This window comes from Pectinophora gossypiella, chromosome Z (assembly GCF_024362695.1).
Source record: "Pectinophora gossypiella chromosome Z, ilPecGoss1.1, whole genome shotgun sequence".
NCBI lineage: Eukaryota > Metazoa > Arthropoda > Insecta > Lepidoptera > Gelechiidae > Pectinophora > Pectinophora gossypiella.
Window position 1 is genome coordinate 23,552,794 of NC_065433.1, and position 24,819 is coordinate 23,577,612.

General features: G+C 39.0%; 1 protein-coding gene and 1 long non-coding RNA gene across 2 annotated transcripts in view; one reads left to right on the forward strand and one right to left on the reverse strand.

The window, feature by feature from the left end:
- Positions 1 to 1,228: 1,228 nt before the first annotated feature.
- LOC126380324 (spondin-2-like) lies at positions 1,229 to 19,373 on the reverse strand. Its single transcript, XM_050029666.1, has 10 exons — positions 19,128 to 19,373; positions 17,933 to 18,129; positions 17,353 to 17,564; positions 16,327 to 16,524; positions 14,098 to 14,304; positions 13,166 to 13,426; positions 6,007 to 6,187; positions 4,995 to 5,088; positions 3,811 to 3,976; positions 1,229 to 1,374 (listed from the first exon to the last, which is right to left on the reverse strand). Coding segments are annotated over exons 1-10 (1,602 nt in total). The 5' UTR covers positions 19,130 to 19,373; the 3' UTR covers positions 1,229 to 1,290.
- A 148-nt stretch (positions 19,374 to 19,521) lies between these two features.
- The window catches only part of LOC126380412 (uncharacterized), a 72,014-nt gene continuing 66,716 nt past the window's right edge, over positions 19,522 to 24,819 (forward strand). Inside the window, exon 1 of the long non-coding RNA XR_007568477.1 lies at positions 19,522 to 19,570. This is a non-coding gene — a long non-coding RNA (uncharacterized LOC126380412). The remainder of the gene's footprint in view (positions 19,571 to 24,819) is intronic.

Here is a 24,819-nt window from a genome sequence, read left to right on the forward strand (position 1 = left end):
AACAGACGTAACATGATTAGAATGCGGCGGGACGGAAATGTAGTACATCGCCTTATGCGAAAGAGACGAAATATGTGTCTCTTTAACACTAACAGCAATACAACTATACAACTATACAGCTTAGTACGAGAGAAACAAGAAATAAGTCATTCTAATCAAGATGCAATACAATGACTCTATTGTATACAAAAGAAACACATTAAACAAGTTCAGGCAATAACTGGTGCAAAAGGCGGCTTTATTGCCAAGGTAGCAATTACTACCAGGCAACCTTACGTTTACGATACGTTTGTTGTACCATTCGGCATTGTTTATAAGACAAGATATAAGCCTGGATTAATAAAACAAGATTGTGGTGAAAGAAAACATACTACATTTGCGTCCTCCTGCATTCTAATCATGTTACGTCTGTTGGATTATAATGACTAGCCTTTGAGTACGTTATCTTGCAATAGGTCCATAGCTTACGCGGCCTCTATCGGAATGGTATCTATTTTATTTCTTGTTGTTGTCACTTAGTCTTGTCAGGTTAAGAATGCAATATCAGAAGAAGGAAAAAATGATTGGGCTTCTTTGGAAAGGTTGGAAGGCGCGAAACTCGTACGTAGCTGCTGAGAAAAATGGTGCTACGGACGTGAGTTGGCTAAAAGTCGTTTACATACTTACTTAATGCATTTTTTTATTTGTGTTTCAGATTCTGATAACCTTCCCCTTTAAAATTGATATACATTATGATATATAATTATGTATATAAGTAGCCTTAGTTAAATAGTTTATCGACAACAAATCCTGAGGTGATTTTGCAGTCCACTACTGTACACTCAGGACAAACATGGCCGTAAAAAAAGAACCCCGGGACAGAATCTGATAGGACTTTGCCAGAATCATAGGGAAAGCATAAGCTTTCATTACATATAAGTCTTATCAGTGGAGGTTCTTGGACCAAGTTTCATACAAAAGTGCCCATTGTCATTTAGCAAAGTTTTTTTTAAGCCTTAGCTTAAAGAATTTTGTTGCGTTATTTCGTTGTTTCTTCATTTTGGCAAATAGGCTACCTAGGGGGGTAGGTAGGTTCCTAACTGCTATTTTTTTGTAGAATGCGTAAGTTTTAGATGTTTTCTTTATTTACGGAACAATTTCGCATACCGAGTAGGTAGGTAGGTTTATCTTATGGCGTGATAGCTAGCCAGCAACTGTTTACAAAGTGTAAAAAGTAAAACAAGCTGAATCTATTTCTATACATTTAATTAAACAGACTTAACTTAGTATATTGGAGTACTAGGTACTTTATTAATAGCAATTCACAAAACATTGTTGAATTTGTTGATCTTTCTGGCAATTTTCTAGCGGCTTCACTTGTAGAACCTCTGACTCCTGTAACCAAATAGACGAATATTTTAAGTTTTTGCATTATTATAATCAACATAAACTTTTTTTGTTTTGGTTTTCCCCGAAGGGCAAGGCAAAGGGTACTATGCCCAAGCCAAGTCTTAAGTATTTTTTTTCTTGATGATAAATAATGAAATTATGAAAGGTGATGACGATGAATGATGAAACCTAAGCCCCCACTCTCGGTGCAGATTCCTACTCCGAACCCCAAACGAAATAACTCAAAAGTCCGCATAAACTTTTGAGTTATAAAGCGGCTTGTTGACACTAAGCGAAAATAGATAGGTACACCTTGTTTATTGAATATTCCGATATGATAACACTATCGCGAATGTTTTCCTACTAACTCAATTATTAATAGTTTAGATTATTCAATGAAGAAAGCAATCGTCCCGTTCCCGTTCCCGCCAAAAAACTTACCATAAACTACTGTAACTTTGTTTGGATTATTTTTTAATAGTATAAGGCTCGCGTTTGACCTACACAATCTCACCTGATGGTAAGTGACCTAGCAAATGCCTATTCACTCTAGGCTTGTGACTACCAGATTATAACAAGTTGGAAAACAGATGATGGCAGGCAGTTCCAGACCTTCGCTGTTCGCATCAAAAAGGAACAACGTTTGCCTACGCCGTAAGGACACGCATGCCCGCTGACGCCTAGTTGTCCGTAGATGGGACACAGTGGGTGGAATTAACTTGTGAAGTGTATCGTATAAAACACTCACCCAAGTGTATCCTATGAAAGACCGACATGCGACAGACAAGCTAACCTTCGTCTGTGGTCTGGACTTTGAAGTCGAGTCTCAACTAACGAGTCATTGTCTATGAGCTTTATTGCTTGTCGCTCCACCGAAACGAGAGCGGCCAATTGAGCTGGTAAAGCCTTGCCAAAGGTGACAGCAGTACTCTATACAAGAACGAACTTGTGCTGTTTACTGCTTTGAGGTGAAGTATCTTCTGACCTTAAAATGATGCCTAAGTTTCTAAGTAAGTTTCTTACTCGATGTAGCGGTCAATGTTTTGGTTGACAGTTAGGTCCAGACCCAAGCGCTCGAAGGCTCGGTCATTGGTACGGATGCCCTCCGGAAAGTAGGAGTCAGGAGGAATGGACTCCGTTTTGCGATGAACTGGCATGTCAGGTTCTCGGAAGCGTTGAATCCAACCAGGCGGTTGTCACCCCAGTCTGAGACGGACTTACTTAAGGGTCAGATTCACAAGATCCTCTCTGAGAACACTGACATCCCTGGTGCTTGCTCGAGGATTGGACATGTATTGTATTTCTCCGTCACTGTGCTATCGTCTACATACCCAAAAATACCGGGTTTTCAATCAAATATCAAACGTAACGGAAAAATAGACGGTATTTTTTACCCTGACACGTTATCAATTCACGGAAACAGTTTCCTAGGGGCTACAATTGAAAAAGTTACAGGAACACCAATAAAAATATAAGTTTAAAAAAACCTATACCCCTACTACGGAAAAATTACTCTATAAAAAGTATGAATCAAAAAAATAATATTTCTCTGAAATTCCGAATAGTGATGTTTAGGTGATAGCCGTGGTCGTATGCCGTGGTAATCAGACTCCATACATACATAGCGGTTAAACATGTAACCCTCCTTTTTATTTGTCGCAGTCGGGTAAAAATTTCCAAGTATCATTTTGTTAAACTGACAGAGCATCCTCCCGTCATGATAATGACAATGCTTGTGTTGTAAATAACCCTCAACTACAATGACTGTCGTGCGGCCGCTACTGTCGCTCTCGCATTGGACTTTACAGCCATTTTAAAAGCTGCCACAGGAACGCTGTTTGAATCATCTGATAAAGATGTAAGGGCCTGAGATGATGTGTAGTAAATAAGTAAATACATCTTTTCTTAATACATGTTTCCTCGTTAATTTATGAGGATAAATTCTTAACTGGTGAAGGAAGTAGCGGCAAGCTAATACAGCAATTCGCTCTGTCAATAAAGTTATAAATTAATACGAAACTTGATGAGCGGGACAAACGTCAAAACGGCCATCATAGCGTGCAGGTAGTTTACAGTAAAGAGTATAATAAGAAGTAACGTAACATAATAAATAGCCTATTATACGTCCCACTGCTGGGCACAGGCCTCCCCTCAATCAACCGGAGGGGGTAACCGCTGCGGATTGGTGGAAGTATTTTTACGGCTAATAGCCGGGACCCACGGCTTAACGTGCCCTCCGAAGCACGGAATCAACTTTTTTTTCAGACAATCAGGTGATTCAAGCCTGTAAACTTCTTACCAAACAAAGGACAGTCTCACAAAGTGATTTCGACAATGTCCCCATAGGGAATCGAACCCGGACTTCCAGATCGTGAGCCTAACGCTCTAACCACTAGACCACGGAGGCTATAAAATAATACAATATAAAATAATCAAACGTACGTATCCAGGTTGATCGCTAGTGTCTATTGGTATGTAGCGGGTCCGGGTTTGAGTCCCGGCGCCGCATATCCTGTCGTCAGCTATGCAGGTAGACCACCGACTCCATTCACCGGTACATCCATCTCTAGTTTTCGACTCAGCTAATAAGGGTTCATCGTTTTCTTCCCTGAAGAACGGAATACAAAATATAAATTAAATAAGTAGGTACTGTTAGATAGAAAACAATCGATCGACCTAATCTCGAATAAATAATAACAATAACATAAACTGCCTATATACGTCCCACTGCTGGGCACAGGCCTCCCCTCAATCAACCGGAGGGGGTATGGATGAATAACAATAAACAATACTATATTGTTAATAACACATACCCACACAACTCATTTCTGTCTGCCAAGGTTATCTTGCAGTTTCGTTTCCCCGGCTATACGGGTTGTGAGAAGCTGCAGTAGATTTAGGCGGATTAGACGTTCGTTATGTAAAAAATGGCGATTCAAAGTGTAAGTATGTAACCTAATTTATGCATTTAAATTTGATTGTGTTCCTTGTAATTTATTCTCCTCGGCCATATCTAATAACGCCTTGCGACATGGGGTTCTAAACGGACCATCGAAGCAAATCATCTAAAAAAGCAAAACAGCTTTTTGACACTATTTGTTTATGGTGTAAAATTAATATTTTTAACCTAGAAAATATTTGGTTAAGTTGCTCCAATGTGGCCTCTTCAGACCACCAAATTAGATTAAAAAATATAAACAAAATGAGCCCGTAACAGCATTGCCAGATGTCCCGATTTTGGCGGGACGTCCCGATTTTTAGATCATAATGTCCCGCGCGGGACAGACTCAGTCCAGAAGACGAATAAGACTCAATTATTTAACGATAGGTAGGATAGGAAATTTGATTAAAAATATCATATTTTTATTAAAATACATTTTCTAAGGATATTTTTGCTATCTATTGTCACGTAAACGTAATTTGAAGTCAAATTAAAAGATAAATATTATATACGTTTTTTTTTACTATGTCCCGCTTTTGATGAATGAATCCCGCTTTTTTCACTCAAAAAGTTCCAAAAATCCCGATTTGGCAAAAAAAATCTGGCAGCGCTGGTCACGAAGGTTTTCGTTTACTTTTGAAATATAATTGTATTGTCAAAGTGAAGAACATAACACTTAACTTACTCGACATCCTCATGTTTCTCTTCTTCTTCATCAGCCGTCCCTTTCCCTCTGTTGTATTTACGACCACTTCCTTTAATACGTTTACGCTTCGGTTCTGAAATAAAATACAATTATTGCTTAGCTACAATATTGGAAATAAGCTTGCGACTATATCCCAATTGGAGTAGTCAAATGTACTTCCATCGCAAAATGAACCAAGTACCCACACCTCACCGAGCTTTCTGTTAGGCCAACGTGATGGATAGTGAAGCCGTATCACCGTCTTTAATGGTCGAGCCAACTGTGTTAGTGAAAACTGCGCGTAAGGTAAATTATAACTCGTTAGTACAAGTCCGGTACCAGTGACTTTAAGTAGTTAATGGTGCTGATACCTGTATACACCATCTAATTTTATTTTAAGTTAGCTATCATTTTCTTATCCGCCGAAAAGGAAAAAAACAAAATCCCTCCGTCGGTTTTAACGGCACGCCTGTGAAGATAAACAGCGTAAAACACACCAACATACTGACTCCGATTCCTGCAGACACCTCGTAATTATACTTTAACTTAGGACCTGTCATTTTCTTATCCGACAAAAAGTAAAGGGAGAGATGATTGTCAACTCTTTAATTTTAAAACGAATGATGGAATGAATGAATAACCCGGGCGAATCAAATAGGTACGTGTGCTGTCAACTTAATTATGTCGGGTTCTTGGCCGATGTAAAATTTTTAGAGGGTTGTTTTAGATTTCTGTCTAAAATTGACGTGTGTTCCATAAATTTTATGGCTGTCGATTAACCGTCCCTTTCTTTTTCAGTGGATAAGAAAATGACAGGTGTAACTTAAAATAAAATTAGATGATGTGTCACAATAAGCCACGTCTAAAAATATAAATAAACTCACGCCCGTAATCCGTAACGGGCTGGGTAGAGCCACAAGTACTCATGGTCAACTTGCAGCCACAAGTCCTAAGATGTATATGATGAACCTAATGATGACAAGGGTCCAGCCAGAAAAGCAAGTTACAATACCTTCTCCATTATCCTCACAATCCACGCCCACTAATGGGTAAACATCGAGCCTCCTCACTTCTAGGATGGCGAAAGGTTTCAAATCATTGAGGTTCATCTGGTAGAACGGAGAAGCTTTGTCGAAGGACCCCACCGCCACTCTCTCTACATTGTCTGCTGGTTGCGTCATTGTTGTTATAGACTGAAAAAAAAAACATTTATTAGGTATATAATGGTGCTAATTCCTGTAAATACCATCTAATTTTATTTTAAGTTATATTTGTCATTTTCTTATCGGCCGAAAAGGAAAGGGACGGGTAATCGACACGCATAAAATTTATGGAACACACGTCAATTTTAAGCACAAATCTAAAACAAGCACGTCTAAAAATTTTACATTGGCCAATAACCCGACAGAATTAAGTTGACAGCAAACGTCAAACGGTTTGCATACCCGCGAGATACCTTTTGATTCGCCAGGGTTATTCATTCATTTACTCATTCTTCCTAAAATTAAGAGCTGTCAATCATCCGTACCTTTCCTTTTCTGTGGATACGACAATGACAGGTATAACTTAAAGTAAAATTAGGAGGTGTCTGCGGGAATCGGGGCCATTAGCTGCGTCCAAATAGGTTTTTTTTTTAATAATGTGTACAATAAAAAGGAAATTAAATCGATTTTTTTTTATTGGCACTCAGTATTCTGGCGCCTGCTTAATGACGACATAGATCGAAAAAATTCGCATGGACAGGATGACGACCCGGTGGTGTATTGGTTAACAGGCTCGTCCCGGCTTGACAAGAGGTGCGGGTTCAAGTGCCGACCGAGTCGCATTTTATCGATTTAATTTTCTCTTTACACGAGTGAGTGCTAGAAAACAAAAATCAGTCTAGAATAGTAAAGATTTCGTTGTCATTCGCTCGCCGCCATGCTATGGTAATCTCAGTAGGTAGATTAAACCATACGACACTATAGGACTATTTCCAAATATTTGAATAGGTAGTTTCCAACTAGTCAAATCAGTTACATTTTACTAAACGTCAAAACACGAAATTACTATGGAAAAGCACACTGCGAATGTGGTGATGGTATGTGCTGTTTTGTTGTTTGTTTTAGCTCAAACTACCGACCATTTGGCTGTATACCGAAAATCTCGTGTAGTTCTCAACCTGGACACTGGCAGAATTGTCAAAAATGACAGAAGCCATACTTCAAAAATTGAATTGAATTGAAAAGCACACTGACGTCATAGAAAAACATGATAAATTGTCGGACTTATTATTACGTTTTCTGGATTAAAATTCATAAATAAGTTAATTAGAAATAAGAAACCGTATTTCGTTAGTTTTAAATCTGTCATTATTTAGTATGATTACTGAATAAATATAGATCTAAAACGAAGGAGAAACATGTATGTTTTTCTATTTAACTTGTTTATGAATTTTAATTAAGAAAAACGTAATTCAGACAGCCTCTGTGGTCTAGTGGTTAGAGCGTCAGGCTCTCGATCTGGAGGTCCGGGTTCGTTTCCCGATGGGGACATGGTTCAAATCACTTTGTGAGACTGTCCTTTGTTTGGTAAGGACTTTTCAGGCTTGAATCACCTGAATGTCTGAAAAGGTAAGATGATTCCGTGGTTCAGAGAGCACGTTAAGCTGTTGGTCCCGTCTATTAGCCGTAAAAACACCTTCACCAACCCGCAGTGGAGCAGCGTGGTGGAGTATGCTCCATATCCCCTCCGGTTGATTGAGGGGAGGTCTGTGCCCAGCAGTGGGACGTATATAGGTTGTTTATGTATGATGTCACATTGTGTTTTTCATACAAACTCCATAGTAATTTCGTGTCCTGACGTTTAGTAAAAAGTACCTAATTTGACCAGTGGAAAACTAGCCTATTGGCGAGGGCACAATGGTCGTGTACAGTCATGACTAATATCGTGTACTTACCCACTTTAGAACCCTGTCGCACTATCGTATTTGAAATTTAGTGAGACTTACGATATAATTTCGAGGAGAACCGATGGCCGATGGGGCGGAAAGGTTCTAGAATGGCGACCACGTGTCGGACGACGCTCAGTGGGTAGGCCCGCTACAAGGTGGACCGACGATCTGGTGAAGGTCGCGGGAAGCCGCTGGTTGCGGGCAGCGCAGGATCGATCGTCGTGGAGATCCTTGGGGGAGGCCTATGCCCAGCAGTGGGTGTCGTATGGCTGATGGTGTGTGTGTGTGACGATATAATTTGTCAAAAAAGTTAACGTGACATGGTTTCAAAGTGTATACATATTAGTACTCGTGACCGCACTAGGTTCAAGATAAATTATGAAATTCTGATTACTAAATAAAGAAAGATCTAAACATAACGAAAATCATTTTTCTTTTTCTATTTATGAATTTTAATCAAGAAATCCGTTATAATACACGTTTCGCTTTGTCAAATGACGCTCTGTCATTCTCTCCCTCACGGTGGTCGATTCCTGAACATCTCCGCTCACAGTGTGCTTTTTCATACAGATTCCATAGTAATTTCGTGTTTTGACGTTTAGTAAAAAGTAACTGATTTGACTAGTTGGAAACTCGCGTTTTGTGTGCAAACTGGCAATCGCTTGTGTAAAACTGATTCCCTGTCATTACCATGCGTCAGGTTAGAAATACACGCGGACCCCGTAATTAAAACTGGATGGATAGAGAGAGGAGATGATTTTTAGATTTCTTTTTTGACGTGTCTTATTGTAGATTTGCCGCAGATGGCATTAACTACTTGGCCGGACAAATGGGGAGCGCTGAAGGCTCTCACCCGATACAACGTTTAAGACAACAGGCCTGAGGGTGCTCAGTTGGGCGCGAGCGTCGGCTCAGGGCGTCGTCTAAGAGGAAACATGGCGGGTCGATAGCGATAAGCGCTGAATGAGGGAAATCGTTGACCACGCCGGCGGGGTCGGTATCGGGGTCCTGAAGTGTTTGGTGTCGCGAGCTGATTGGCTGCCTCTAAGGCTAGAGTAATAGGGTCGTCGGGATTAATGATTTTTAGAAACCTCTAGAAAACAGGTAAAAAGCAGTTTGAACTGAAAATCCTGACATGGGTCTAAATTCCGTTTTCTATTCGGTTTTAGCGATAGCGTTTTGCCCAGGTAACGTGCAATATTCTAGTTTCTTTTTTATTCCGACGTGGTTATTAGGATTTGAGTCTATAAAAGGGAAAAACGGAACACACGACACGGGTTTTGTAGTAGCGCACCGTGTGTTAGGCATCAGCGCAAAAGGCTGGGTTTCCACTGACGCGGAGATGTTCTCCGCCCATCTCCGAGCGGAGACGATTTGACCAATCACAGCGCTCCAGAGAGCGAAAAACGAAGACGCTCTGTCATTCTCTCCCTTACGGTGATTGGTCGATTCCTGCACATCTCCGCTCGTCTCCGCACAGCTCCGCGTCAATGGAAACGCAGTCTTACACACCTTTTGCCTTAGCGGAGCGTCAACCATATCGGTGCGCAGTGTCTTGTGTTTCAGACAGTGGGTCGAGGAAGGCCAAATAATACACTTAACAATTGCACAAATGGATCTATTCAAACAGGGTAACACCTTGTAATCGATCTCAAAATGAAATAACGGTTACGGACAGGGGGTGAATATTTTTTTACTTTTTTGACGTGACTTAGTGTAGGCCTCAGGTGGCATAAATCACTTGGCCGGACAAATGGGAGGTGCTCTCACCCGATCTGAGGGCTTTCACTCGACAAGTTAGGTCAACAATTGGCTGAAATAGGACATAGTTGATTGAGGGGAGGCCGTGCCCAGCAGTGGGACGTATAATAAGCTGTTTATGTTTATTAAAAAAAAAAAATCTGAACGATTATTATAAATACTGTACCGACTTATAATATTCCTTGAAATTAAAATAAAAACTTACAAGGAACCGGGATTTTTTAAGAGGATGAGCCGCCCATATAGAATAATAGAAATATAAGGGATATTTTTTATTTATCGTACTTAGATTAAAAATAACTACTAAGTATTTTTTTAAAGTAAGTAAGTAAGTATAATAAATACAAGTTGTATCGGTGACTAATAATTAAGTATGTTGTCCTCTCTACCAGTTGCAGTGCCCTTACCGGGTCCATGTTGATACTATAATACTTACTTCTGTATTTTTATAACACCACAATTTGTACGAACACATGGTCGCAATAAAACATTTCTATTTCTATTTCTATCTGTGTAGGATTTTTTTAAGACAAATACCTGTGTAATGAGTAGACAGACTTCGCTCGAATGATCGTAGGGAAGCACCGCCTCCGGGTCAGTGACAAAATCGAGTTAGCAAGCGGGCGGTGGTACCTAGCTTCCTATCACCGACCTTAATTGGTATATTCGCTGTACCATCTAGAAAAACAACAAATATCACCGCATTGACCAATAGTCTTTGGCGGCTCAATAGTAACCGTGACACCAGGGTTCATGAGGTTGGTAATCCACCTCATAGCCCACACGATAAGAAGAACGCATAAAGTCGATTTGAGTGGTTTAGAATACAATGTAATTCATGCGTTTTACTAACAGGGCCAAGTAGTTAATGCCATCTGCGGCAAATCTACAATAAGTCACGCCAAAAAAAAGAAGGAACTAACAGAGCCATCACGGATTCCAGAAAATGGTTTGTCCTGGCTATGTAATAAAATACGAACATTGGTGGACAAAAATCTACTCAAGGTTTGTTACTGAATACCTAAGTCTACATAAATAATTTATGTCATAATGTAAATCATTTTAAAGGGGATGATTTCAGAATTATAGTCAGTGGAGGTTCTTGGACAAGTTTCGCCCATTATCCTTTGACTTTTTCACGGACCACTTTTTAGCTCTTACAGACCACCAGTGGTTGGGAACCTAAACAGCAAACATTCGACTGCTGCTGCTTCCCCATCATCTCTAAATTGCTGAGCGAAAGCTTCTTCACTCTAGCCTTGAAGACTCCTAGATTATAACGACTCGGAAAAACAGACGACGAAACTAACTAACGATCTAAAACTAACGAAAAATATTTTCTATTTAAGTAATTTATTTATAAAATCAAGAAAAACGTAACAATAAGTCGACGTTTTATCACGTTTTTCTATGACATCACAGTGTGCGTTTTGACGTTTATTATAAAGTAACTGATTTGACTAGTTGAAAATTAGTCTATTACATAAACATGCTGAATAATACCTAAGTTATGTCGCAACAAAACAGGTTAAATGTTTGGTACGATGTATAATACGATCTTTTGTTTCTTTTTATACAGCGTTTCACTTTGAGCTTTAGAACTTGGAGAAGAGCTTTATAAGGATTCAGTTAGAGTTAGCGGTAACAAAACGAAAGAAAGTATAAAGCAACTTTATTCAAGTTGTGAAGAAATAACAAAATGCAATTTGTACGTATTTTATGTAACGGTACAGGCACAATACAGCGCCGACCACAGATCACAGAAACAAGGGAGATATGCCCTCAGCATTAAATTATAAGAGTCCACATGTCGGCGAGTGAAGAGGCCGAGCTATGAGCCCTCAAACTGGATGACAGCGGCAGCGGCGCGGCGGCGGCAGCGGTGCGGGGAGCGGCGCGTTCAAATGCTAAGACTTATACTGAAGTGTTCTCGATGGCAGCGGCGCGGCGAGCGGGGTACGAGCGGTGCGCTCTAGTCGAGCGGTGTCTCTGCGTTTGTAACTCGCCTGTTGTTTTCTTTGTTCATTATAGGGATTTAGATCTTCTTTTGCCCATAATAAATCGTACGAAACAAAAGAACTACAATCGAAAATGTGTTGTCGCCGTTTCGACATCGCGTTCATTTGAGACACAACTCCATACCGCCGCAACACCGCGCGATTTGGCCGCTGGCATCGAGAACGGAACAGCGGCCGCGCGCCGCTGCCGCTGTCATCCAGTTTGAGCCCTGACACATCTGGCTGGACCGCTACATTGATTTACCCGCTCTACATTGCGTAGGAACACAAGCTCTAGTTATGGTTGCGCAGTTTGAAGCCCATATTAATATGACCGTTTTGTGCATATTTCGGTCCCACCAGCTATGCTCCCGCGGCTGTAATGAGAACTCGGTGGTGCCGCCGATACGACTTTTTCATAAGTACTTAAAGAGTTCTTAAGATACTTATGAAGATGTAACACGTGCGAAACTGCAACGTGAGTTACTTCTGCGTTTTGTTAACATTCAGGGTGTTAGTGACGTCGTAACGTAAACTGAGGGGATGATTTAGCTCATGATGCTGAGTCAATATCTTTTTTTTTGGGTTTATTTGTTGTTAGCTAAATACTTTTTAAGGGAGATCATTCAGACTTGATTCTGAGTTTATATCAAGTGGAAATTCCTGTCGGAAAAATCGTGAAAATATTAGGGTGTTTTTTTAGTTATTTTCATATCAAACTTTTGCGATGGAAAATTCCACTTAATATCATCTGAGAATCATGGTCTGGATTGTCCTTGAAAGTTTTCGTTAACTAGACATAAACACGTTAAATCTAAAAGTTGGGTATGAGTTGTGTGAGAAAGTAGGTAAGTGCTTGAAATTTTTCGCCTACAACTAAGAAAGTTAATCCGAATGACGATTTTTTATCTCTATAAGGAAGATACATTTTACCTATAAGCTAGTTTTTGCTTTATGGTGGTAGAATGGCGCCTTTGTTCCCGCAACCTTCATAATACCATATAATAAAGAATAGGTAATACGGCGTACAGAATGGTAACTCTATACTCACTCGTTTTGGGTCACATTATAGTGACACCCCGGACACTTCATACAACAAACCTCGTTTTACACAGACACTACACATTGATATTATCCTATACACGCATCTGTGTGTGTGACGTCTGACACCATTCAAGTCTAAACTATGCTGGTGGGGAGCGGAGAGTTGCCGTTCTATAAGTATTATTATTCCTTATTCTATGCTATAGTCTAAATAACCGTAAGCCTCGGACGCCGTAAGCGCGTGCGGATTATCTGTCTCGCTCGCACTAACGCGTTAGCGGCACGCCGTAAGACTAAGATTTTTGTATGGAGACTCTGGGGTGGTGTAATATTCACACATTTACCTGGTCTCATGGAGACCCTAGCGGTGTGGGCAGAGCCACAAGTCTTCAACACGGCAACCAATTCCACTCTTCAATTTTGTACTTAATACTCACATCATAAGATATACCATCCCTGGTCCCTGCATCATATGGATACATTGGTAATTGATGGCTCTCCAACCAGCCTTCTTCAGTGCACAGTTCAAATCTGGACGTGCCAAGAAACCAATCTGGTGAGGGCTTTAATGCTACGGCTATGGAGAACAGGTGGTGAATCCTGTCTACCCGGAAAAGAGCGTAGGAAGGTTCCGACATGTGAGGGTGTTGATGCATCTTGCCTCTTATTAATGTCCTTGTGCCACCAGTTTCGGACATCTGCAATGAAATGTATAAAGTAATTAGTATTCATGAGCCATGTCAGGGGCCTTTGGCGGCTCAATCATAACTCTGACATCAGGCTTGATTAGGCTGGTATTCCACCTCACAACCCACATGATAAGAAGAAGTATTCAAATAGTTATTTAATTAACCAGAGGGAGTATGGAGCATCCACCACGCTACTCCTGTGCGGGTTGGTGAAAGAGTTTGGACTAGTAGCCTAGGACGAACGGTTTAACGCGCATTCTGAAGCACGGTTTCATCTTACTTTTAAGGGAAGGACTTATATTCAGTCATCGACTCATCGTCTTAGACCTCTGCTTTTTCTCGGCGTTTTTGCTCTGGGTCTTCATTCCAGGCGTTTTCCTGGCTCAGCGGCTACTGTCGATATGCAGGTCACTATTTGATGCAAAGGGCATAAAACCGGTATCAACTCAGAATCATGGTCTTAATCATCCCTCTCAGTATTCGTTACGACGTCCATTAGGTATAGACGTTCGTTAGGTATATACCCTGTATCTGTATAAATCCATACCCATATAACGTATCACATCAAAATTTGTATAGCAAGATGAGATATATTTTCGCACGCGAGTTGAAGGCGAAAGCCAGGCCTTACACATGTAGTAGATACAAAGAATAAGTAACGTAACTGTGTATGTACGTACGTTCAAAATGACATCCCTCTCAAGCTTGCTGATGTTGGCTTCCTCGGCCAGTTGTCTGAGACCGTCACTGGCTTTGACTCCTTGCTCCCACAGGGTGTAAGTGAAGTCGTGTGATGCTCCAATCATGTGGCTGTATTTGATATCGTCAGGTTTCGAAGGGAAGTGAAGGTTGTGGGTACCCCTGGACCATTTTCCGTTGAATATGACCTGTAATCGAGCGTTTCTGCATAAAACATAACCGAGACAATTGCTTAGGCATATTTCGTAACGCTGTCAGTTACGATGAACAGTTGAAACCTCTCAAAAATCAAAATAATATTTCATTTATTTTACGTAATTCTCAAGGATGAACTTGTCGACGTATATAACATAAACAGCCTATACATAGGTATACGTTCCACTGCTGGGCACAGGCCTCCTCTCAATCCACCGGAGGTGTCGACGGTATTTTTCTTGTATTGAAATTAATCTTGATGTTGACAAGACGGTGGATGATACTGGGGACATTAACAGTGTTATTTTTGTTTGACGTATCCCACCAGGAATGAAACCAACACTTTGGGATCGTGAGATCGGTGCTCCATAATTGGCCGTCAGGCCAATAAGCGAAGGAATCATAATATAACTTTAGATTTTTTTAGTCACGTGTAAAAGCACATAGGTAGGTTATTTAACGACCTTGTGAGTTAAAATGCCCACATCGAAGCAATTCATCTAAGAAACCAATATTGCTATTTGACATTAAATTGTTTGCATAGCGCACTTTTACATGCCCAAGTGTGAAAAAGTGATTTTTTTATGAATTTCTGAATTTTCACAAATAAAATGAAGCCTTAGAAATAATGATAAATGAGAATAAGACAAATTTATTTACGTTTTACACTGAATCCGCTATACGTATGCCATCTAGGTCTTATTTGCGTGTCGATGGCGATCGATTTTAAATTTTTGCTGACCAATAATTAGCCACGCTAATGGATAGGAACTAGACTAGGGTCCATACCTTAGAGCAACACAGACCTCCGCGTCCATACACCCTTGATTACTTTCCTATTTTTATAAATCACTTTACTTCGTGATATAAAGTGCAGGTAAGATGGCGGTCCCGGTTATTGACCCGTGCCAGCCATAAAGCCAAGTCAGAGGCAGTATGGCGATAAATTAAACAGTGGAGCTATTGTTTAATAAGATTAAATTGTTGAGCTTGTTATTGTTCTGACTAAAGAACAAGAAACAGCGTTAATAATACAGCAAGTTCTTGTTTACATTTAGAATACAGAAATGAAATGTACGCACTATTGCAAGGAGGTTTCAATTTGCTCTCTACAAATCACTCTACTACTCTCTAGCTGCCTAACTAACGTACCTACTTATACTTTTAAACTTTTAAGTCTTTTGTTTTGACGTGATTTATTGTAGATTCGGCCGGACAAATGGGGAGTGCTGAAGGCAAAAAGATAAATCTCTATATGTAGGTCACTTAAAATACATCGAATGAATGAAATGCGCGAGAAAAGCGTGATGTTTTGAGTTTTTTAAAGCTATACGTATACCCTTTATCTCTATAAAGCCAAGTGTATAAAACACTTCTCATCAAAAAACTTGAAACACTTCGGAAATATAATATTATGTTTCGTAAAGATTATTGGAATAAAAAATAAATGTCAGTTCATAGTCACTGGTTTTAAATTATAAATATTAATGTTCGAAATTCAAATTTAAAAATCATATAAATCTCGTGTTTTGTTGTACAAAAATTCGGAAATGATTTTGTTTTTTTTTTCATGAGAAGTGTATTGAACATACATAGAATAAGTCGAAACACTTCGCAAGTTTATGTTTCGTAATGATTATTGGAATAAAAAATAAATGTCAGTTCATGGTGGTTTTAAATTATAAATATTAATGTTCGAAATTCAAATTTAAAAATTATATAAATCTCGTGTTTTGTTGAACAAAATTTCGGAAATGTTTTTATTTCTTTTTCATGAGAAGTGTATTAAACATACATAGAATAAGTCGAAACACTCCGCAAGTTTATGTTTCGTAAAGATTATTGGAATAAAAAATAAATGTCAGTGTCATATGTTTTAAATTATAAATAAAAAAGTTCGAAATTCAAATTTAAAAATTAATAAATCTTGTTTTGTTGAACAAAATTTCGGAAATGTTTTGTTCGTTTTTTATGAGAAAGATTTTTATTTTAATTATAGAATTATTTTATTTTACCTCGTAACGTGCTTCGCTGCATAGCTTACAGATCTCTACGGGTTTGGCAGGCGGGGTTCCCTCAGGGATTGCGTTGTTCTTCTCCAGTGTGAAGGTCAGTGCGTCCCCAGTATACCACACCTCCTTGTTTTCAGCGACCATGGCTCGGAACCTTATCTTTTGTCCATCCTCGCTTTGCTTTGGAGACACCCAGTGCATCTGGAAAAAGATTTTGTTTGGGCTTGAATGTAGCTTCATTAATTTGACAGCATAATAAATACGCTCTCCAGATAGTGTACCTGTAATTAGTTTTCAACTGTTATGATTGTTGTCTACTTTCTGTATTTTTGTTGGTTTTCCTTAAATAAATAAATTATGTCTCTTAGAATGGAACTAAAACAGTACGATTTCGACTTTCAATAAGTGTTTCAATAAATGTTCTTTTAGATAATGATCCTACAACAAACAAAACAGGACACCATGGTGGCACGACGGTGGTGACCTAACTTATACAGTGACACCTAGGCATCAACTGAAAGTTCCATCGGATTTCGGCTTCAAACGCCGAACTTCGATTTCTTCGCCGGAACCAATAAACTGTCAAATAAACATCAAAGTACTGAAATCATTCGCTTGCCGAACTTCATGTGACGTTACAAATCGGGGATTGCCATCTTGGCTGCTTACTCGGCTTCGTCTTACCCGGCAGAGTCTTGTTGGTTGCGCAACCAGCAAGACACCAGGTGAGGTCCGCGCGACCGTGGTTGTGCAACCATGGCGTCCTAGTGAGATAGGGCCCTAATTCTTCTCTCACTTTAACGTCTCTTGTAAAAACATACACACAAACAATTGATATTCTAATTAGAAGTTTATTAATAAACAATTTCTATTCTATTCTATATATACATACATACGTATGTAATATTATATACATAGGGGCCAAATTGATAACCGCCTTCTTTTTTGATGTCTGTGTTATACCACTGCTTGACAACATCATCTACTTAAATACCTAACTCTATTTTCATAAAGCAGCTTATTAGGTACCTCAATACGCCGTTTGTCAGAATTATCCTTGTTCTCCACTGAACTGTAGCATCGCTCGCTATATCTTGACTTGAAGTCTTCATCCAAAGTCTTCAGCGTCCCCACGTCCACTTTACTGTGCTCAAAGTTAATGTCATTGTCCACCTCCGGGTCCTCTACGGTTATCATAAACTCTCTGAACGGACGTGTGTTGTCTTTGGTTTCTAATATCACTAAAAAAACAAAATATAGTCTTTGGAGAGAGGTGAGATTACAAAGAAATCAATCACCATGATGAATAGAGAAACGCCTGCTGAATAAATGTAGCAAACTACATCGAACACTGGTCGGTGTAACATTTTTCGTAGGTGCATAAGTATATTCCAAAGAGGTAGAAAATCTCAATCACCGTGATGAATAGAGAAACGCCTGCCGAAATAATCTAGCAAACTACATCAAACACCGGTCGGTATAACATTTTTGGCAGGCGCATAAACGTATTCCAAAGAGGTAGACAATCTTATATCGTAGGCACATTCTTGTCAATCAATACTAATTATATTATAGTTCAGTCGCAAATGTATAATGGAAAACAACTTACAAACATAAGTTTGGTCCGGCAAAAACATTCCGTAGTTCGTGTTGTCAGTCTCTATTTTGGTTTTGATATTCATAGTGAAGGGAGAGTTTTCATTATCGCTAGGAGTGAGGACCTTGGCCTCCACCGGTGTCTGGTCGCATTTCCCCGTCTGACCGTAAACTGCTGTCGCACTTATTAACAACACAGCCACCAGCAACCTAAAAAAAGCCAGTCAACGAGTCGGACTCGCGTACCGAGGGTTCCGTTTAAACTGTCGTAAATTAACAAAGGTATTCAAAAATATCTTTATTAATTAGGTAACATTTTTACATCTCTAAGGACGTCTTTGAAAAACGAAATTGTCGGCATACCTCGACATATGTCGCGATTAGTTTACCAACTGCAAATAAGTTTGTAGTCGTTAAAAAAAATATTTATTTTTATGTGACGTATTTTCTGATTATTTTTTTTTCCTTTACTTGTTCTGCGAAACCAAAATTGATTTTGATGATTTAATGATCGTCTAGGGGAAGTAATCTGGGTTAAGTTGAGGTTATATTGTGTTCATTATTTGAGTCGACTTTTTCGACATGCTCGGTGAGCCTGAACCAATGGAGGTCCGTGTGGCTCTATGGCTTGAACACCTCAATATTTGACAGCCAAGCTAAGGTCAATAAAATTATTTGTAACTATGGATTCAATTTCGCTTTTTTATTTTTGTGTAGTTTTGTTACAATACAGTTTATAATTTTTAGTTCCATTGTTCTGACTGCCTTTGCCTCGTTAAGCCCTAGTAACATCGCTTCGCTTATAATTGGCAACATTTTAATCTGGAAACACAATAATAATCCTGCTAATACAATAATAATTAAAATTAGCAATATTTTAATCTGAAAATATATAATAATGAAATCTCATTCCATAATACTCAAGATAATTATTATAATCTCCAACGCCGTTTTGACGTTACTTTCCTCGTCGCTACAAATTCTTAACACCAGCAAGTAATTGCTGTAACATTTAAAATAACATGTTTTTTTTGAATCTTGTATGAATCATAATGGCAAAAAAAATGGCATATCCGAGTAGATTTCAATAATTTAAAAAATTAAATAATCATGCGTTCTTCCAAGCTGTGTAGAGTGCGAATGGAGCATATTCGCACTTTGACTGATAAACGAAAAATCTGCCCTAGCAGTAGTATTAAGGTACTTACATTTTAAAAGTTACATCCGTTGGATTGAACCACAAAGTTTCACAACACAAAAGCGGCCCACATTTCACAACAAAACAAACACAAATCAACGAGTTGCTTCAAAACCCCATGGTTTCAAGCACGAATTTATTGTATAAGAGAATTTTCGACGTTATTGCTCTAGTATAATGGCTTTGGTAAAGACAAATTGGTGAAAATTCAATTTTGTGGAATCTATTAGGTTATAGCGGCGTCAACCAACCGATGGTCGACTTACTCAAAATACTCCCGCGAGTTGGCTTCGCGCCAAAACCGCTCACAAGCGGAATAGACGCCGCGCGCGCCATGTTTACTTTAGTTTGTTCACTATTCTTGCAGTTTGTTACTATTTTAATAAAAAACATAAGTATTGCCATATTTTAGAGAAACATTTGTTAAAAATATGGGTGCTGAGTATGACTAATGTGAGTATGACCTTCCTATGATTTATTTATTTATAACGTGGCTGTAAAGTACCTATATTTGATTAGGCATTTAATTAGGGATACTTATTTACATTATATGAATAATTTACTTCTGGTTTTCGTTCATAAAGACAAGATTTATGTTTTTTTTTTATTTACAGTATGTCATTCTTTAATAATATGAGCAGTGTTACAAGGTTTTATTATAATTGTATAAATAAGTACATATAAAGGGCGATTGTAAATGTACAATACTCAAATTAAATGAGTAATGGTAACGTTAAGCGCCTGGCCACCAACAGTGCGCAAACACGTCGTTCTATCGAAATTGTTATTTATTCAGCGGGCGGCTCGGTAGCACTCAGAGCTGGTATTTGGTTTCATATTTTTTATTGTTCTTACCTACCATTATGAAAATAATAAATAAGGATTATGAAGTGTTGACTTTGGCCAAAACTTTGACCCATTTTGGAAAGCAGAAGGTTCTAGGAAGCGGCGAAATTAAACGGATTGTTTGGAACGAGCGATTCGACAACGCTAATGCATTATTATTTTGTATTTAGATTATTATTGGAGTTAAATAGGTAGGTATTTTTTAAGCTTCCATTTAGCTTTTAAAGTATTTTTAATCCTTCAGTAATCGACGTGAAAGTTATTACGGCAAATAGAACACCTGCATTGAAATCTCAAGCAAAAGCACAAGGCGTTATGCATAATACAAATACTTGCAGGAGTGATCACTTATTAGGTAACTAAGTACTTTGGCCGACAACGTACAGTAGTAACAGCTCATAATGGCCACTTATGGTCACTTTGATTGACACGCTTTGACTCGATCCAACCAACCAATAATTTCCGAATTTGTTTTCGATTTCATGTTTGGATTTTAAATTACTATCCATGTGCTCAACGGTGAAGGAAATATCGTGAGGAAGTCCACACGTATCCGATAAATGTGTTTCGGAGGTATGTGATGACCTAACCTATAATCCGGTAGTTTTCTAGGTCAAAAATAAATTATGAAATTCTGATTACTAAATAATCTTAAGGTGATAAAAACGTTTTCTTGCTTCTATTTAACTTATTTATGAATTTTAATAAAGAAAAATGTAATAATAAGTGCGACATATTATCAAATTGATCTATGACGTCACAGGTTTCTTATTCATAAAAATATCCAAAGCTATTTATTTGTGTTTTGACGTAAAAAATAAAAAGTAACTGATTTGACTAGTTGGAAACTAACACCTCTGTTCCTGAAGCATGAAACACAAATAAAGTCAGAGAAGGTGGGAGCCTTACCCCGTGCTAGGAATTATAATAGGTAAGCAGCTTAAAATCTTTTACGTTTTTATTCACTGTTAGTTTAGTAACGAAGCATTATTTTATCTAGTCTATTAAAGAAAATCCGTATTATAGTATTTTTTTAATACGACTAATATTTCAATCATGTCTAATCCTTTTCGCTCCCGATCGTCAACTGTCTTCTTTTTAAAAATGTCCGCCATTATGTTTCTTTTTAAAGGATTGGACCATAGAGTTTTGGTTAAAGAAGTATTTAGTCCGTTCAGCGACAACAAGTCTAGCAGCAATAGGTATCTAGTCCAGAGGTATTTATTTTAGTTAATATTTTCATATGAGTATCATGAATTATAAAGATATGCTTTACCTACTTACCTACCGGTTGCCATACAACCATAAAGTTGAAGTTGAAGTTGACCTACTTACCTAATCATGTATTATTGATTTTATGATACTGTCAAAAGCGCCTGCAAGTTAGTTTTAGTGTGTGTCGTTTTGAAAAAAAAAACATTCTGATGTGCGTTTCTTCAGCAATACCTCGATTTTACCTGGACGGAAACTGGCGTGTCTATTACAAGGTTTTGTTAATATAAATCACATCGGAATGTGAGTTTCAAAAGGCGCTTACTTACTACGTTTGACTATAAGGTTACGCTATGCCCTATAAAAGTGTTGAGGTACCTATACATCACCAGCCCATTAACGTCCCCACTGCTGGGGCACGGGCCTTCCCTATGGATGGATAGGGAGATCGGGCCTTAAACCACCACGCGGGCCCAGTGCGGATTGGTGGTTATTAACGACTGCTAATGCAGCCGGGACCAACGGCTTAACGTGCCTTCCGAAGCACGGAGGAGCTCGAGATGAAAACTTTTTTTGTGATCACCCATCCTATGACCGGCCTTTGCGAAAGTTGCTTAACTTCAACAATCGCAGACTGAGCGCGTTTACCGCTGCGCCACCGAGCTCCTCACATAACATTATATGATATAGTGTGTATGTTTGTTTGTAACCTTCACCCCGGATTTCGGTAGTAGCCGTAGGAAAAATCTGCTTAATGCATATTTGATCCGTGATCCCATCGTCGCCCAATCTCAAATTGTAATCAGTTGCTCGTGAACGGATCTTGTCTTTTATGCGCCCCATGGGAGGGGCACGGCGATCAACCCTCCGAAATGATCCGCTAGAAACGACAGCAAGGGCCTTCGAACTGGATACTACTAAAAATAAACTATAATATAAGAAGGGACAACGAATAAGTATCAACTTTGCCACCACAGATAAGCCATATTTCCTTTAGGTATCTTCCTAGCGTCTCCCTGGTCTATCTCCCTAGTGTTATCCCGTGTTCACAGGGTCCGCTTACCTAAACTTAAGATTTGACATGTCCGGTTTTTACAAAAGCGACAGCGACCAGTTCACATACTTACTGGAGACCTAAAGCACATTTCTTATAATATTCTTCAAAATAGTCTTTACATTTCATACTTTTTTTGTAGAACTTCTTCTATCATGTGGGTTGTGAGGTGCATTACCAACCTCATCAATCCACCAGGGTTACTATTGAGCCGCGAAAGAACATCACACACTCACATTTCATTAGAATAAGAAATGTGAGTCGCGTCGAGGCATTTCCATCGTAATTCACATAATCAACACACGGCAAAATGCCCACCCAATTATGTTTAATACGTGTAATATCGCCCGCCACATTGACTCGATCACCGCCCCTGTCTATCAACCGTTGGCCCTGCAATGTTCACTGATCTGTGATGGCTTTTCACGCTTGGCCCCATACTTAGGCCCTTTTTACAACGAGTGCGGGCGCGGAAGAGGGCGCGGTGTCATAGATTAAAGATTAATACTATGTGCAGAACGGTAACTCTCTGCCCCGCACCAATTCGTATCGGGCGCCGACCTCACTCCCTAAGGGTCTTTGTAAATCGCTAAAGAGAAAGGGGGAGCGCGGTCTGTTTCTCCCTCGCACTAACGCGGTAAGATGGTACACGGTAAGGATGACATTTTTGTGTTGGAGAGTACCCAAGTATAAGATCAACTCAGAAAAAATGTCAACACTGGCCGGATTAAAAAAAATAAGTCAGAGAAAGAAAATGGATGTTCGGCGCGAGATTCATTCGATAATAAGAAAATTATTTAATTTGTCTAAGCTGTTTACTTGAATTATATACCTACTGTTTGTATTAACCATATATTTCTAGAACATGATATATAAGGAGTTTGATTGCTACTGTTTTTGAGGAGAAAATATATGTGGTACAATATAAGGTAAGTTTTATTCTACAAGATTAGCCAGATCAAATGATTTGATTATAAAAACGCGCAACGGACTGAGAGTCATATCCAGGCAGTAACAATCCGCGATATTTGACTGGAAAGGTGAAATGTTGTCGCTTACTCCCATAAGTTCATGAATTGTATATTGCCAATCTATACAGCCGCTTATCAAACATCAGTCATAACATAAATAAATAATCGATTCCATTTACTCCTGTATTATGTAGGGTCTTCTGGCACGTTCACTGTGTATGGACCACATTTGAGGCAAAAAAAAAACTCGTACGTGCATGGCCCATATGTGGGGCACATATTTTCTTGCCTTGTTCTTATGTGTAGATGTACTACTACGTGTAGATAAATTCCAATGTGTTTATCGACACATTGCCCGTGGGGGGTTAATATCTAATTTTCACTTACAAAGTGAACGTGCTAGGATAGATGGGGTGGGGGGTGCAGGGGTAGGCCGTCATTCCTCAGAGCGTCCCATATTCCTTTCAAGCTTTTACTTGTTATCATAGAAGTCTTCCTCTATCGTGTGGATTGTGAGGTGGAGTATCAACCTCATCAACCTTGGTGTCAGGGTTACTATTGAACCGCCAAAGGCCCCTGACATGGCTCATGAACGACTACTTACTTAGGTACATCAGTAAGTAGTAACTGGGACCAACGGCTAAACGTGCCTTCCGAAGCACGGATCATCTTACTTTCGGACAATCTGGTGATCAGCCAGTAATGTCCTAACCAAACTAGGGACCACAAAGTAATTTTTGTGATATGTCCTCACCGGGAATCGAACCCGGGACCTCCGGATCGTGAGCCCAGCGCGCAACCACTGGACCACGGAGGTCGTTATCTATATTATCATAGAAGTGTGACCACTAAAGATTTTCTTACCTATTAAAAGAAAAAAAAATATATAAATAAAAAAATACCTGTGTAAATTTCCTTTGTATTTTAAAACCATAAAGAGTATACAAAGAAACACAGAAAGGCCTATGTGGTGTATAGTAAAATAAAAAAGTAAGAGCCTAAAAAAACATCTTGAAAAGCGTCTATTTGCCTAGTTATTTTGCATAGTTTGTATAAGTGTCAAGAAATACGGTTCATATGAAACGTGACCACTGCAAGAATAGACCGTGGAGCATTTCTAACAAAGCCTTAAATATCAGGATAAGTCAGCAGCGTGGAAAGGCTTTATTTAAAAATAAAAATATTCTATTTTTATTCTAGGATCAGTTTTGATCACTTATTCAAATCCAAGATTCTATTTTATTTAGTCTGCTTCTCTCGTGTGGGATGTGAAGTCAATGACCCTGGCGTCAGAGTTATTGTTGAGCCGCCAAAGGCACCTGCTATTTTATTTAGTTAGTATATACCTACACTTCTCATCATAAATATCGAAACATACATACATACATAAACTCACGCCTATTTCCCACCGGGGTAAGCAGAGACTATAGAATTCCATTTGCTTCGATCCTGACACACTTCTCTTGCTTCCTCCACATTCATCAATCGCTATATATCGAAAATATTCGCAAATTTGTTTATGTTCCGTAAGGATTATACGAGACATATAAAACAGAAGTAAATATGCATCACTAATTTAAGCCATGCTCTTGTCGATGTGGATTTGCCAATGCTCCTTT

Coding starts and splice junctions, on each gene's coding strand:
- LOC126380324 (XM_050029666.1), bottom strand. Junction 13,427..14,097: donor AGAGGGATGTCATTTTGAAC/GTACGTACATAC, acceptor ATTTCATTGCAG/ATGTCCGAAACTGGTGGCAC. Junction 6,188..13,165: donor GGGATGGTATATCTTATGAT/GTGAGTATTAAG, acceptor TTTTTTTTTCAG/TCTATAACAACAATGACGCA.